Source organism: Eptatretus burgeri, chromosome 8 (assembly GCF_056783735.1).
Source record: "Eptatretus burgeri isolate ZD-2024b chromosome 8, Ebu_testis_v1, whole genome shotgun sequence".
Lineage (NCBI taxonomy): Eukaryota > Metazoa > Chordata > Myxini > Myxiniformes > Myxinidae > Eptatretus > Eptatretus burgeri.
The window spans coordinates 71,461,453-71,475,943 of record NC_140968.1 but is presented as its reverse complement, the minus strand read 5'-3'; the positions used below and the strand labels follow the sequence as shown (position 1 = coordinate 71,475,943).

Sequence of the window (14,491 nt, the reverse complement as noted above, 5' to 3'; positions counted from 1 at the left end):
AAGTGGAGGCTCATGGGTGAGCGAAATGACAAGGCAGCAGGTTCAGTCTGGCAGAGGATCAAAGGGGAACATGGAGCCAAAAATAATTATGCATCTCATGATAAATGCTGGGGTTTTTTTAATCAATGGAGAGGGTAAAGAAATTCTGGATACTTAATGTTTGCTAAATGTAATTCTTTGGAACCATGAGTAATGGGAAAATGCATAAATTTTGCTTGTGTAAAGTACCTTGGTTTCATCACAAATCCATCGTCTTTCGTCCATTTCCAAGAGTAGTTCGCACCAAAAGGATCACGACGCTGGGTGCAGCACACGGTCGTTGTGGCGTTACTTGGTATGATGGCGTGGAAAGGGTCACAAAACCTGCGTGCCCAATGGGCCATCCTCGGGGAGTTCAGCAACTTGCCTCAAGAGGAATTGATCGAGTGGATTCGTGACTACACAGCCCCTGGTAAACGTTTTGTGTGCAGCGTTTTTGGTTCATAAATGTGAATATCTGCTGCGATGGTGATGGAAAAATTTCTGAAAAAGTCTTCTATTTTTAACCACATTGTCTGTATGTTTGTTGAAATGTGCTTTCTTTTTTTATTTCAAGACTTCCACCACTTGATGGATTTCCATATTTTGCACCTCCAATGTGTAGGTAGAAATATGGAATTATTTGTTGATGGAATTATATTTCTTGGTAAGATGATAAACTTCCCCTTAAGCCTGGTATTCATTGTTTGCATGCCAGCAGTGAATATCATTGAGCATTGTTTAAGGGTAGTGTCATAAGAATAGTCAATGTAAAAACATATATTTGACTGGAGGGGGAGCACTCGGTAGAGTGAAAAACCTCCGCCGCCAATACTGCTTGGTCACTCAAGTGAACCTGATATCCTATTCATTCAATTTGACGTCAACAGTGCTCACAGAGTTATAGTTTGCAACTTTCCCTTTTACTTTTAACTTTTACATACTCAATTCATTCGTCATAACGAGATTCCTTGAGACAGAAATTGATTTTACGTGGGAAAATCCACCTGAAGTTCCAAAATCAGCTGCAATTATAATTTTGGCATGCTTTTTTTTGTTGGAAATCACTTATAACATGTAGAAATGCAAAAAAAAATCGAAATTTTGTTGAAAAAAATTTGCAAATTTTTTTTTCTCTAAATGTTTTTTTTTGGGGGTTTGGGGGGGTTGGAAATCACTTAAAACATGTTGAAATGCAAAAAAATAAATCGAAATTTTGTTGAAAAAAAAGTTGCAAAATTTTTTTTTCTCTAACAATTTCTTTTTGGGGGGGTTGGAAATCACTTAAAACATGTAGAAATGCAAAAAAAAAAAAATTCAAATATTTTTTTCAAATTGGCCACCATAGTGGCCATATTGGATTTTGGACCAAGTCCAAAATCTAATGGCATGATCCTTGGACCAGACTTAACCCCCCCCCCTCACCAAGTTTCGTCAATCCGTTGGAGTTTTTCCGTAATACTGTTCACAAACAAACAAACAAACAAACAAACAGAAAGGGGTGAAAACAGTAACCTCCATCCATCTTCGAATGGCGAAGGTTAAATATATATTTTTTCTTTATCTCCTAAATTCTTTGGATTGTTTATTTGATTTATTTTTTAAATTTTGCTTGTGTAGAATTTTTTTCAATTTTTTGCTTAATTTCCCACTGGCATGCTTGCTTTTATGCCTGATGTTGGCTTAATGGTTAGGGTGGTGGGCTTGGGATCCTTGGGTCCTAAGTTCAAATCCCACTCAGCTGTTGAATTAATACCAGGTGGGGTTAACTCAGCTTGTCATCCTTCCAAGGTTGGCAAAATGAGTGCCAGCTTGCTGGTATCCTGTATCAGAGTGGTGACCCGTCCAGGATTGTGCCCAATAGCAAAGGAGACTGCTTAGGCAGCACCAATGCTCTGCACAGAGTATGGTCCCAATGGGTGGATGGATGCTTACTTTTGGCTTTTGCTGTACAAAACATTGTCTTTGCTACAAGAGTGAGAAAGCGTGTTACATCGACTCAACTTGTACATTCAACAACATCTACATTCAACAACATGGTGTCTCCTGACATTTGGTAGAAATCTGATGACATCGGAAACTGTTCCTTCAGATCCATATTTGCTTGCAGCTCAACCAGCTCCATTATATTGCCACTGATGAGCTGCGTGAAGATCTCCATGTTCTGCTCCTGTTATTTGAACTCATTAAATTTGAAGTTGAAATGCTCTTCCAGATCATCAATGATAGCAGCATACTTTCATCCATTGGTATTGGCATGCTTCCTTATCTCCTTAAAATGTGTGAAATTGTTCTCGCTTTGCTGGCACTCCTACATGATAAATGCATGCAGGATGCTGAAGGGCTGAAGCACCACATATCACACCCCTGTAGACTTCTATTGGGAATGTTGAGGTGCTTGATAATGTCCACCAGGAATGCGAGATCGCGAAGCCAATCTGGATCCTCTAGCTCTGTGACTGAGTGCTGCTTGGCCTCCATGAATGCCGATATCTCGGTCACCAAGTCAGAGAACCGACGGAGCACAGCCCCACAGCTGAGCCAGCAAACTGTGGTCAAGTACAACATATTGCCATACTCTGCTTCTACAGCTTCCAACATTTTCTTGAATTGGTGATTGTTAATCCCACGTGTCCTGATGAAGTTAACAGTTGACACCACAATGTCCATAACATGATTCATGCACAGTATATTTGCACACAGTGCCTCCTGGTGAATAATGAAATGGCACAATATTACTGTGGGTAGCTCGAAGCTCTCAAGCCATCTTTCAACATGGCCTTGTCAACAGATGCATGGACCAAGCATGTTTGGGGCACCGTCGGTTGCTATAACCAAAAAGATTTTCAGCCGCCAACCCAGCAACACTGAATGCAGAAAGGAATTCCATGAACACGTCCTCACCCTTTGCACTGCCATAAATGACAAACAACCCCATTTCCTCGATGACTTTTAGATCCTTGTCCACACCTCGGACATGTATCGCCACCCATTCAACATCGGTCATGTCCTTGCTGCCATCCAGAGCAAGAGAAAAGTACTCTAATTAAGCAATCTTCTCCATGAGCTGCAGGTGACCATCTTCAGCCAATGATTCAACATGTTGAGTAACAGTACTGTCACTCAGGGTATGTTTCTTCTCAGGGCAGCACATTTCCACAAACTTTCTGATGCACTCTTTGATGTATTCTCCATTGGAAAACTGCTTCAACTTCTTGACGATGATGTGGCATTAATTCCTTCTTTATAATTTCCTTCATTAATTTATAATTTCTCAAGTTGGTCAGATTGGATAAATGCCAGAGGCCGATCTATTACATAATGTGAAGTGTGGTGTCTGTCCATGTGTTTGTGCGTTTGGCTGTCTCCCATTTTCGGTGCTGCTTTTAAAGAGGTCTGTACACAGGCAAAGCTCAACATTCAACCAGAAAAAAAAATGCATAATACCGAACGAGATACATTTAAAATGTACAAATACGACATGGAATTGCAGTTTGTTTATTAACGGTGCGTTAAGATATGACCTTAGCTGACAGGACAGCCTCAAGGTATGCACACTCTCCTCTAAGCTGTCTAGCCTGGGCTCAAATCCCAACCCAGCTATAGACTGTCATCCCATTGTTTCACAGGCAGGGTGATCCATCAACATGTGTGCTGTCCCTGCGTTTAAACTGTGCGTCCCGTCTACCGACATTAGTTGGTGGACATTAAAGATCCCCACAGTGTCCTTCGCAGAGAGTAGACAGCTATCGCCGACACCCTTAGCAAATTACAAGTTCCTGCCCAAACTACTACTGGGAAGGCAATGGCAAACCACCTAGTATAACCCTTCCCCAGAAAACTGCTTCGGTGACACCGACGCTCTGTGACAGAGTATGAGGCTTATCACAAAGTTGAACAAACCATGTCAGTGTTGTTAATAAACAGTAGTCGACACTGAAAGTCTTTGAACAAAGGTTGCAGTGCAAGGCGATCTTTTAATTAAAGTAAAACCTCCCTGTAGCATTGTTACCAAAAAATAACGTTTCCTTATAAACTTCAGAGGTCCAAAATAAACTTGAATTTAGTTATCCGTGGACTCTATGATGTAATTCGTTAAGAGTCTAGAAGTTTGGTGTTTCAAACCCCAGCCAAGTAATGAGTTATGCGAAAGACTTCAAATATGGTGCGTGTTGCTTCTTTGCTTGACACTCAACACTAAAGAAAGGCACAGGCACAGGCACAGACACAGACACAGGCATGGAAAGGTGGGGGGGGGAGAATTTGAGGGAGAGGGGAAAGAGGAAAGTGGAGAGAGGGGGGGGAGATAGGGAAGAGTGGGGTGGGGGGGGTAGAAGTTTCCTTCTGTATCTATTCCTGTTGCATCCTGATTCGTCCAGTCTTCTAGCTCTTCCACGAGCCTTGAAAAACGACCATAGGTTGGCAATCATTGTGTAGGCTTGATGGGACAAATGGTTTCTCTCTCTGTTGAAGTTCCTTGGAAGAGAAGTCATCTATTATATATTGTGAACCGTGATGTCTCTGCTCTTTTCTAGGCCTTTCTCTGAAGGCTGCCTGCCTGCTTTATGAGAAGTTTGCCAATTTGCTATGCTCATCCATATTAAGAAGGTGTCAAAATGGATGCTCTCAATTAGACTGGTCAGCCTTCTCTCCATTGAAAGCAAAGTAATAGAACTGATCATTGCATCAGCCTTCAAGACTCATTCATTTATTCAACTCTTAAACCTTTTATCTTCACTTTGGATTCCACCCTGGACATGCATCTGGGATGTCAACAATGGATGGATATCCTCCAATGGATGGATGGTCAGGGCGAACTCACTGGACATCTTCCATGCATTCTATACTGTGCGGTACTCCGCCAAACTTTCATGCTGGAGGGGGTGGCAGAATTCACAAAGGAGCGGTTTGGGAGCGTGGTTTACCTCGGTGAAGAGGGAGGGATAAAGGGAGAGAAGAGGGTTGGTATGGCAAGAGGGAAGGGGAAGGAGAAAGATAGATAATAGAGCCTACTCCCTTACAGACTTTTATTATTTTGTATTTTTGAAAAAAGTGGTTCATCGCCTGTTAATGTTCAAGTTGATTCTTGAATTGTGTGAAAATGAAAGTGGGACATTCCGACTTTACTGCCGACGCACAACATGCTGCTCGTGTTCCTCTTGCAATGAATGCTTCTCCGATTGTAAGACTTCCGAATATTGGAATGTGCAACACAACTGTCTGCAGAATAACAAGTGTGGAAATGTTTGATTGGGCAGAATGTGAAACAGTTGGCAAAATTTACAACAGTCGTAACTCATGACACTAATTTAAGTGGCCATATAATTTACTGTATGCAATTTGGTGTGACACCTTTGCACATGCTCTTCCCTTCCCCTCCCCTCCCTCATCTCTCTCCCCATAAGTATTGGCCTCTTCGTCCTCCCCATTCATTACATTTACTTTCTATTCTTCTTTTTCTTTAACTTTGTTCCTTTGTCCAACACCTTCTTTCCTTGAGTGTAAGTAATATGTGGATGCTCTAATGAAAGCTTTGTTAGCTGTTGTGTGTGTCAAACAGGTTAATATGTAGACAAACACATGAAAAACCTGTTTGGTTGAAAATAGTGTTTACAAAGCCTCTGGGTAGTTATTGCAGTCTGCTACGTTTGTCTCAGCACTGTCCAGGGATGATGAATTTGTATTGTGAGAAGATCAAAATGTACTACTCTTCAGTCGTCGATTTTATAAATCCACTAAACTGTTTTTGCTGTCACTTTTATATGCATAATGGTGGGAGTTTTGCTTTGAAAGTTTTGCTTTTGAAAAGTATTACATGTTGTGGGAACTGACCGAGCTGTGTGAGTCCACCACTGTCTAAAGGCTTCATATCAAAACTTCACCATCAGATTGTACTGATTGTGTGTCAGAGCTACAGCTACTTAAATCAGCATTTTGTATTGTAACGAGTTCCACTGCATTTCAGTAGTTGTAAAGCTACTCACAGGGAGACCAGGTTGCAATTCCAAATGCGATAGTCAACAATGTTTGTCCATTGCCTACTAATGCCCTAGCAATATGTGTGAATGAACACTGATGTCTACGTACTTGTACGTGCTCCTCCCTGGGCTTACAAACAAGAAAACCTTGTACTTGAGTAGGAACAACATGATCTCATAGTTGTGTCCATGCACGTTTTTTTGAGCACTTTCTTCACTATGGTGTCTTTTAACACGAGAAATATTGTGGCAGAACTTTTGGCCTATGATGCTTGCTACTCATTTTGTACCAATTTTTTTTTGGAAATTGATGAAATCTAGTTTATACGTCTGCACTTCCCAATAAAAATAGATTGCACTACGCTTGCCTTTGTTCCTTTTAGCTGATTGGCACTGTCTTCTTTGGATGTTGAATGGACAGGCCTGGACCAAGACATGCCCATTGTAGTTTTTGTCTCCAACTCCTGGATTTTTGTTGGACTTTGCTTTATATTTTCCTGCCATCAAAAGTATGTTTTTTGCGTCTTTTACTTTATCAGTAACAAAAAATAAAAACAAGACAAAGTACCCATATTTGGCTTGAAGTGTATTTGGCATATTACTGGTATTTTTTTTGTATGAAATATATCATTTCTATCATTCTGACTGCATCCTGTTTGGCATCCTGGACCATTGTTAATCGGCCTTTGATTCTTCAGTCGTCCCGCCTACATATGGTCATACTGTAACAGGTTCTCCCAGTTTTTGCTGGGAATCTGTACAAACCGCAATAAGTTTTTGGCTCATTCTTGCTTCGTCATCTACATTCATAGCAAAGGGCTCACAAATAAATTATTGTATAGATAAGAAGACTGGGTAACCTTATGTGAGGGACTGTGATGAGAATCAAAGGTAACTAATCAATGATGCTCCCCTCTATGACTTTTACACTGGCAAGGGTCTATTAGGTCAAGGGATCTCCATTACTTTTTATACACTTACTACGACTACAACCAAACCATAACACCCTGAAAATATCTTGAGTCCGACTCGGACTCAAAGTTTAAAGCATTATGCTTTGGTTTCATGCTGTGTGCAGATGCGGTGTTTGCTGGGGCCATGCCAACAATGGCAAGCGTCAAGCTGTCGGCTGAACGACCAATTGTCAATCATCCACATTATGAGGATGCAGGTCTACGGTACGGCACAAATGCTCATTTGGGAATCTCCCGGGTTATAAGTTTTTTTTGCAATTTTAAGCGTGAGTGCCTTTGTCAGACGGAGCTGATCTTGCACCCAGTGCGTGCAAGTGAGATTACTTTTGTGCAGTTGCTAACCGGACAGGCTCGTTGAGCAGTTATAACACTGGCCATCATGGTGGACCTTTGTGTGTGATTAGTAGGGGTTTTTAAATGTATCTGAAGTTGGGGGAATAATCAAAGGCAGAGAATTGCAAGTCTTTTGGGATGTCATGTTTGGTCCCCTGCAGAGCGCGGACAAAGCTGGTGTACATGTTGTACAGCAGGAAGAATGTGGAGGATGTATGGAGGGCTGTGAAGCAGCTGGGAGTACATTACCTGATACTGGAGGATTCTTGGTGCACACGGCGAACGAGGTAAAATACCACCAAGGCTGTAGTCTCAAAGGATCATGCACTTTGACATTTGACGAAAAGAAAATGTGCCATTGTTTCAACTGTTCTGTCAACCACAACCTTCCCCCATTGCTGCATTTTATTCACCATACTTAGGCCAGGGTGCTCTCTTCCTGAGATATGGGACATCGAGGATACGGACAACCGAGGCCGGGTGCCCGTGTGTACACGCCTTGCCAGCAATCCTGAACCTTACTTCTTGGTGGAATTTCAAAACTATGTTTATGCTGTATTGAGAGTGAAGAGGAGTATATAGCCAGGCAACTGTCATGCAGGAATCTTGAGATAATGCACCACTTGTGCTTTATCCTCAGGACCACACCAAGTCATTTTTAATGACTCCAGCAGTTTAACACTCCTCTTTTTCCAGTGGTTTTTTTTCATTTTTTTAAATTGTTTTTTAAAACTAAATAATTAAACGAAGAGCAGGTGTCTTCTTGATTCAAGGTCAGTGTTAGTTTTGATGGCTATGTCCTTGAGTTTGTTCATATATGGAACCTTGTACACCATTAACCTCATTTTGAATAACAAATATTATTAAAATGTAATTTGTAAGTCATTCAAAATTTGGTACACACATACACACGAATTGTGATTATACATATGCATACACACGCATGCTAACGGAGGTGGATACTTTGAGAACTGGTAGGTCTCCATGCCATCTCCTGAAACCTACCCACATGTGGAGATACCCACATGTGGAGATAGCAGCCAACAATAGCAACACACACACACACACACACACACACACACACACACACACACACACACACACACACACACACACACACACACACACACACACACACACACACACAGACACAGACACACACACTTCAAATGGAAACGTTACTCAGACGGCATTCAAATGGAATTTGGCCTTTAAGTTTGCCAAGTGCACATTCATACAAAATAGACAAGAAAATAAAACATAAATATCCACCTCAATACAACAGTACAGGAGCTAAGAAAATGAAATGTCATACAAATACCTTGGAGTTAAAGAGGGCTATCAAATATGTGACAAACAATTACCAAAGAATACCTACGAAGAACGAGGCTGATCCTGAAAACGTACCATTCTCAAAGGAACAAAATCAAAGCCATAAACCAACTCGCAGTACCAGTATTCCAATAAAGCTGTGGAATAATAAACTTTCCACAATCGGAAATCAAGGAAACTCCTCACCATCCACAAAATGTTTTACAAAAATCGATACAAATGCACCTACCAAGACGAGAAGGAGGTAATGGCCTCATGGAACTCAACCCAGTGCACAGAGTGACAACAGTAGGTTTGGCGGAGTACATGAAAAGTTCAACAGATTACTGAATCCAGTTTGTACGCAAACATGAAGACAACAAGCCAGAAAAGGTATCCCTAACCAACCTTATAAATAATTTCCAAAGACAGATTTGAATGCAAGGTGTCACACATGAAAACCGAAACGGCAACAAATACAGCCCCAATGATTTCAAAAAAGACAAAATGAGAATATAAAAGCATGGAGATATTAAAAATAAAATGTGTTGGACATAGACAAGGCTCATTGGAATGGCGAAGAAGAGGTCAGCTCAACTTGGATGGAGAACAAATCATAATAAATGTCCAAGACCAATGACACTACACCAATGTTTTAAAGAAAATGGCGGCACTCAGTCAATCGGACAGGTGTAGGTTTTGCAAGGTAGAAACTGAAAGCACGAGCCACCACCTAGTATCGGGATGTAAAAACTCGTGTCAGAACAGCTGTACATACAAAAGCACAACAAGGTATGTCGAGAAATCCACTGGCAAATCTGTAGAAACTTCAATATCCCAGTTCCAGTGAACTCATGGAAACATGAACCCAAAGTAATCACTGAAAACAAGGAAGTAATGCTCACATACGACCTGATGATCTTTTCAAGCTTGAACAAAGAAAAAGCACCGCGACTGGACATAGTACTTGGGTGCAAAAAAAGAAAAGAAGGCATTGCTAATTGAGAAGTCAGTACCCAGAGATTTTAGCCTAAACAATGCAGAAATGAAGAAAATGACTAAATACCAGCATCAAAAATGAAGTCAAAAGATCCTGGAAGCTGAAGGGAACCGGAATTGTACGAGTGATCATTGGAACAACGGAAATTATGAAGAAGAACCATACAGAGATCTTAAAAACCCTTCGAAGAACATTACTACAAATTAACTACATTTGGAAGCAATCCGGGGCTCGGTGATGATCCTGAAAAGACCCCTCTAAACCAGACTTTGAAAACAAGAAAACTTTACAACTTAGCCCTCAAATTATGATTTATCAAAACGGACGTGGATACTTTGAAACGAGAGGACCCCGCTCCACTCCACCTTCTGAACCACACATATGGAAATGACAACACACGCACACGCACACACACACCTAGGTTTTTATTTTTATGCTGCCAATGCTGAGTCCTTTTTCTCTGTAACGACTAATGGATCTTTGTGAACATTGGCAACTTTTTCCTTGAGGACCTGCAACAGAAATGTGCTGAAATTGTGCTGGTTCTTTATTAGTTCACCCAAGGTTTCTACTTCCTGTTTCTCCATCAGTGTTATTGGGAATGGAGCAGAGTCAGTACATGACGCTGAATAGTATGTTACTGCATTTCTTGTTTACCAAATTGGTTTTAACGTTGCACTCTTCATGCAACTTTTAATACAGTACCTTGAAGTGTTTTCGTTGTGTTTGGACAGAATACAAAATTTAAATGCTCAGGGTCTCTCATCCTCTGCCTGTAAAGTGGAGAACATCCCATATTCTAAATCCCCATGATGCTTTATGATCTCAATATTTTCATTATTTGCATCCTCGTTAAGTTGAATAAAATTGTCGTGAAGTCCATGCTGCAAGAACCAGTATAGAGTGACAAACTACACTGTTTACAACTCCTAAACGTGGAATGTCCTGTTTTGTCATGTCGCAAATTGTATTCCCTCATGAGCCTCCTTTACATTATCTTTATTTCTCCATAAGTTTTGCTCAAAACAGTGATGAGCTCTAGTTCTTCCCCCCCCCCCCCCCCGATGCTGTGTGTGTGTGTGTGTGTGTGTGTGTGTGTGTGTGTGTGTGTGTGTGTGTGTGTGTGTGTGTGTGTGTGTGTGTGTGTGTGTGTGTGTGTGTGTGTGTGTGTGTGTGTGTGTGTGTGATTTATATTTATATTTATGTATATTCAAACCTGCCTTTGCAACCACCTGCTCTAAGCGACCAATTAAAATCCAACCCTTCCTTCCAACGTGAAATCCACGTATAATACGCTTCGTACAACGCAGCCATCAAAACTTCTCCCGTATGCAATGGTCATTATTTCATGAAGGTATAAAATATTATTATTCATAATTAATAATCGTTTGTGCTGTATTCATGTCGATATTCAGACAAATTGCAGTTGAAACTTTATAAATCTCATTGTCCAGTTACAGTAGCTCTTTAATTCGTGCTCTATCTTTCAAGCAACCTCCTCCTCCTCCTCCTTCTTTATCAGTATTGCTTATTTGACTTCCTTTAGTTTTTTTGTCAAATAGAATGTTCAGAGCAAGACAGAGTCGTGTAATCTTTATTTTTGCAGGATTGGCTTAGGCGACCACATCAAGCCAGAAAATGTATCGGTCGGTAACATTTCTTATCCAGTCAGTGTTGGTAATGAATGCCATGGGGTTATTTTTTTTTCTTTCAACTTGACTTCCATTCGTTTTTATACGCCATATATATATATATATATATATATATATATATATATATATATATATATATATATATATATATATATATATATATATATATATATATATATATATATATATATATATATATATATATATATATATATTTATATTTATATATATATATATATATATATATATATATACATATATATACCGGTCGTCCGTCCATCCGTCTGTCCGTTCCTGTCCGCACTCAAACTCCCAAAGTTTTCAACTTTCACGTTTCATATTTGGCACATAGGTACAGACTGTGGAGACGGTGTGCCGTGACATACGTTCGTCATCTAAAGTGGTTACCATGGCAACCAGGATGCTGTTTTCCGTGTAGTAGCACAATTCTGTATATACCTTCTTGTTCGGGCGTATATTGTGCTCACTTGAGCTCTTGTTGTAAAATATGATCATCAGGTTGATATGCAGCAATTAGTGCTGCGATCTATTTTTGCAAGAATGGTTTGGACTAGCACATTGCTCTATTGAGCCAGGAAACGTATTGCTGATATTTCCTGCCCCGTTGGCAATTAGTCAGACTGTTCACTCATCGACATACGTAAAGACCTCGCAGGTGTAGTGCATACTGTACTCGACAGTACAGTCTTGTATTCTAACTTCATTATTTCTTCTACGATCATGGATATGAATGGAAATTCTGGAAAGCTTGCTCAAAATTTAACTTCCTTTCGAGAAAAGGACAGAAGACATTCGGGGATGCTCAAACAGTAAGGATTGAGTGCACGGACTATCAATGAGAGGATGAACTTGCAAAGCCATTGTTGCGGCAAGACACAAATACAGAACATTTTGAAGTGGAAGCACAACTGGCTGGAAAGGTTTGAGCAAAATACGTTGCTCGACCGCAAGCACAAACCCGTTTAAATGTACTGCAATACTGTAAAATGATACGAGACTAATTTGAACAACTAAGGACACCTGCTCCCTTTGGGAGCGTTGGAGAGTTGTCTCCCGCCCCCACCACCCTCGCATGGGATGGGGGGTTTACCCTGGGTACTACCAACACGTATACAAAATTTTTTGGATGTCGGGTCAGCCCTGTTTTTTCTATGGTTTTATAATGTACATGCACACATGCATGCAAAGATTTGTCTTATTTAATATAGTCGGATATTTTGATATTTAATGATGCACACATGTATTGATACCGCAAATATTTAATTTTAACACAACAAAATAGCCACCGCATAACCTGAATAGAAAGGACACGTGTCTATTAAGTCCATGTTGACTTTCCCTTGGGTGGTTGTTACAGACAGGTTCCTCATTTGAACGTCCACACTCTGGAATCAAACTAGTTGCATTTTAAAATAATTATATTCCTTATACAGATTGGAAAGTAATATACAAAGGGTCGACAGTCTCTGTGAGACAACGCTGAGTGTAATGAGTGGTCACACTATCCTCTATAGCATTAAACAATGAAATGCAATTTGGCTCATCATTTCCCAAATTAATTTTTTGTTCCAGCTGTAACCAACAATGTTCTTGATGTTTTACTAAAGTGTGTTTGCACTATCAAATTAGTTAGTTGGAGGATAACACACTCCTTCACCACTCTCTAGTTGCCACAAATTGTAGTTGAATGGCTATTGCAATGACTTTTGTCAATAAGTTTAACAAACGAGAACACCTTTTCATGGTTTGCTTCTCAACCATCTCTTTGAAAGAGTTGGTAGCATCGTCCACTCTTCTCAATACACAACTTTCGGAATGACGTTGGAATGCAAACGAGGGCTTTCGCGCATGCGTTGTGTGCGTTTTCAAGTGACTTGCTTCCCCTAGCCAGGGCGCTTTTAACCTGCCATTGCTAGGGTGAAATCTCAGTCAAACAGTCTTTTTAACATGATTTTCAGCATTTAAATGAAAGTGTGGCAATTACGACATGGTTAACCATAATTGTTGTGTTCCTGGATGCAAATCGGATTCACGGAAATACAAGAAATATGAGAAATAACTGTGGATGCGAGGTGTCAAGGTCCTACCATTTCCTGTTAATACAAACGAGGGGCAGCAGTAAAAAGAAAAACCACACACACACACACACACACACACACACACACACACACACACACACACACACACACACACACACACACACACACACACACACACACGCTCCTTCTCTTAGCAATATATGCAAAAATCTAGTCTTTCTCTTGTGGCCCTGGAACTAAACAAACAATCTATTTACAACGGGCCTCACAGCTCCCACCCTGATTAATAGGAAATATCCTCTTTTTAAAAGTTTATTTAAAACTTACCCTGGACATTCACAGGCCCCAGATATGGCCTTCCCATCACTGTCAAGAAGCACCCAAATGAGATATAGTCTCTCACTTCGGGAAGTCTGCCTGGTATATCTGGCTCTCAAGGAAATATAACTGGCACAAGATTTGTGTATTGTCACATCACAAATATGTCCTTTGCCGAAGAGCCATTGCCCTGTTGGGAACGTCTTTCGCACAGCGTCATCGTTCCAATCGCAGACTTGAATTAAATATATCGCCAAGCCTGTCATGCTCACAGGAGGCACTCCCGCAAGGTTCAAAGTTCACTAACTGGCAGCGAAACCAGTGATCGTCGAGGGTTTGGGTAGCACTCGTCCGTTCAGTTCTGCGAGCTTTGCACCAGTCGACATCGTCTAGAGTCTGCAGTACAGAAAGCTGCAGCATCTCAGCCCTTTGGGTGAGTGGAGAGTTCTCCAACTCTTTAGTTGTGCAGAGGTGCACCTATTTCCCATGGGTACTTTTTAAAGTATTTTTGATTTATTTTAGATGCTTTTTGAGCCATTATACTTCATCCTCATCTCACATGCACAATTATATTTTAGCGTGCCCTGATAGTTACTGTTGCTCGGGCTTTAAATATATATATTTTTTTATTAGCACTGCATAACATATGTGCTGCAAACAGTGTGTGGAATGTTTCTGATGGAGAATTGTGCTCGGATTATATAATACCCAATCCTTTGCATTCCCCTATTGTGAGCTCTCATGGTAACATTGTGCAGGTCAACAAAGCTTGGTCTGGCGGCTTTGGCCTGGAATCCTCAGTCTGAAATTGATTGTTTTTAACAGTTGTGAAGCCATGGAATGTCAA

The 14,491-nt window shown here is 40.6% G+C and overlaps 1 protein-coding gene across 5 annotated transcripts in view; it reads left to right on the top strand.

The window, feature by feature from the left end:
- Positions 1-13,418, top strand: part of DPY19L1 (dpy-19 like C-mannosyltransferase 1) — a 69,516-nt gene extending 56,098 nt beyond the window's left edge. For 4 of the 5 annotated variants that reach the window (XM_085892547.1, XM_085892544.1, XM_085892549.1 and 1 more), the window contains 4 exons: positions 277-451; positions 7,075-7,174; positions 7,465-7,590; positions 7,726-13,418. In XM_085892547.1, coding sequence (XP_085748673.1) covers positions 277-451; positions 7,075-7,174; positions 7,465-7,590; positions 7,726-7,885 — 561 coding nt within the window. In that variant the 3' untranslated portion in view covers positions 7,886-13,418. The remainder of the gene's footprint in view (positions 1-276; positions 452-7,074; positions 7,175-7,464; positions 7,591-7,725) is intronic. The other variant, XM_085892545.1, reaches the window with a different exon arrangement.
- The last annotated feature ends 1,073 nt before the right edge of the window (positions 13,419-14,491 follow it).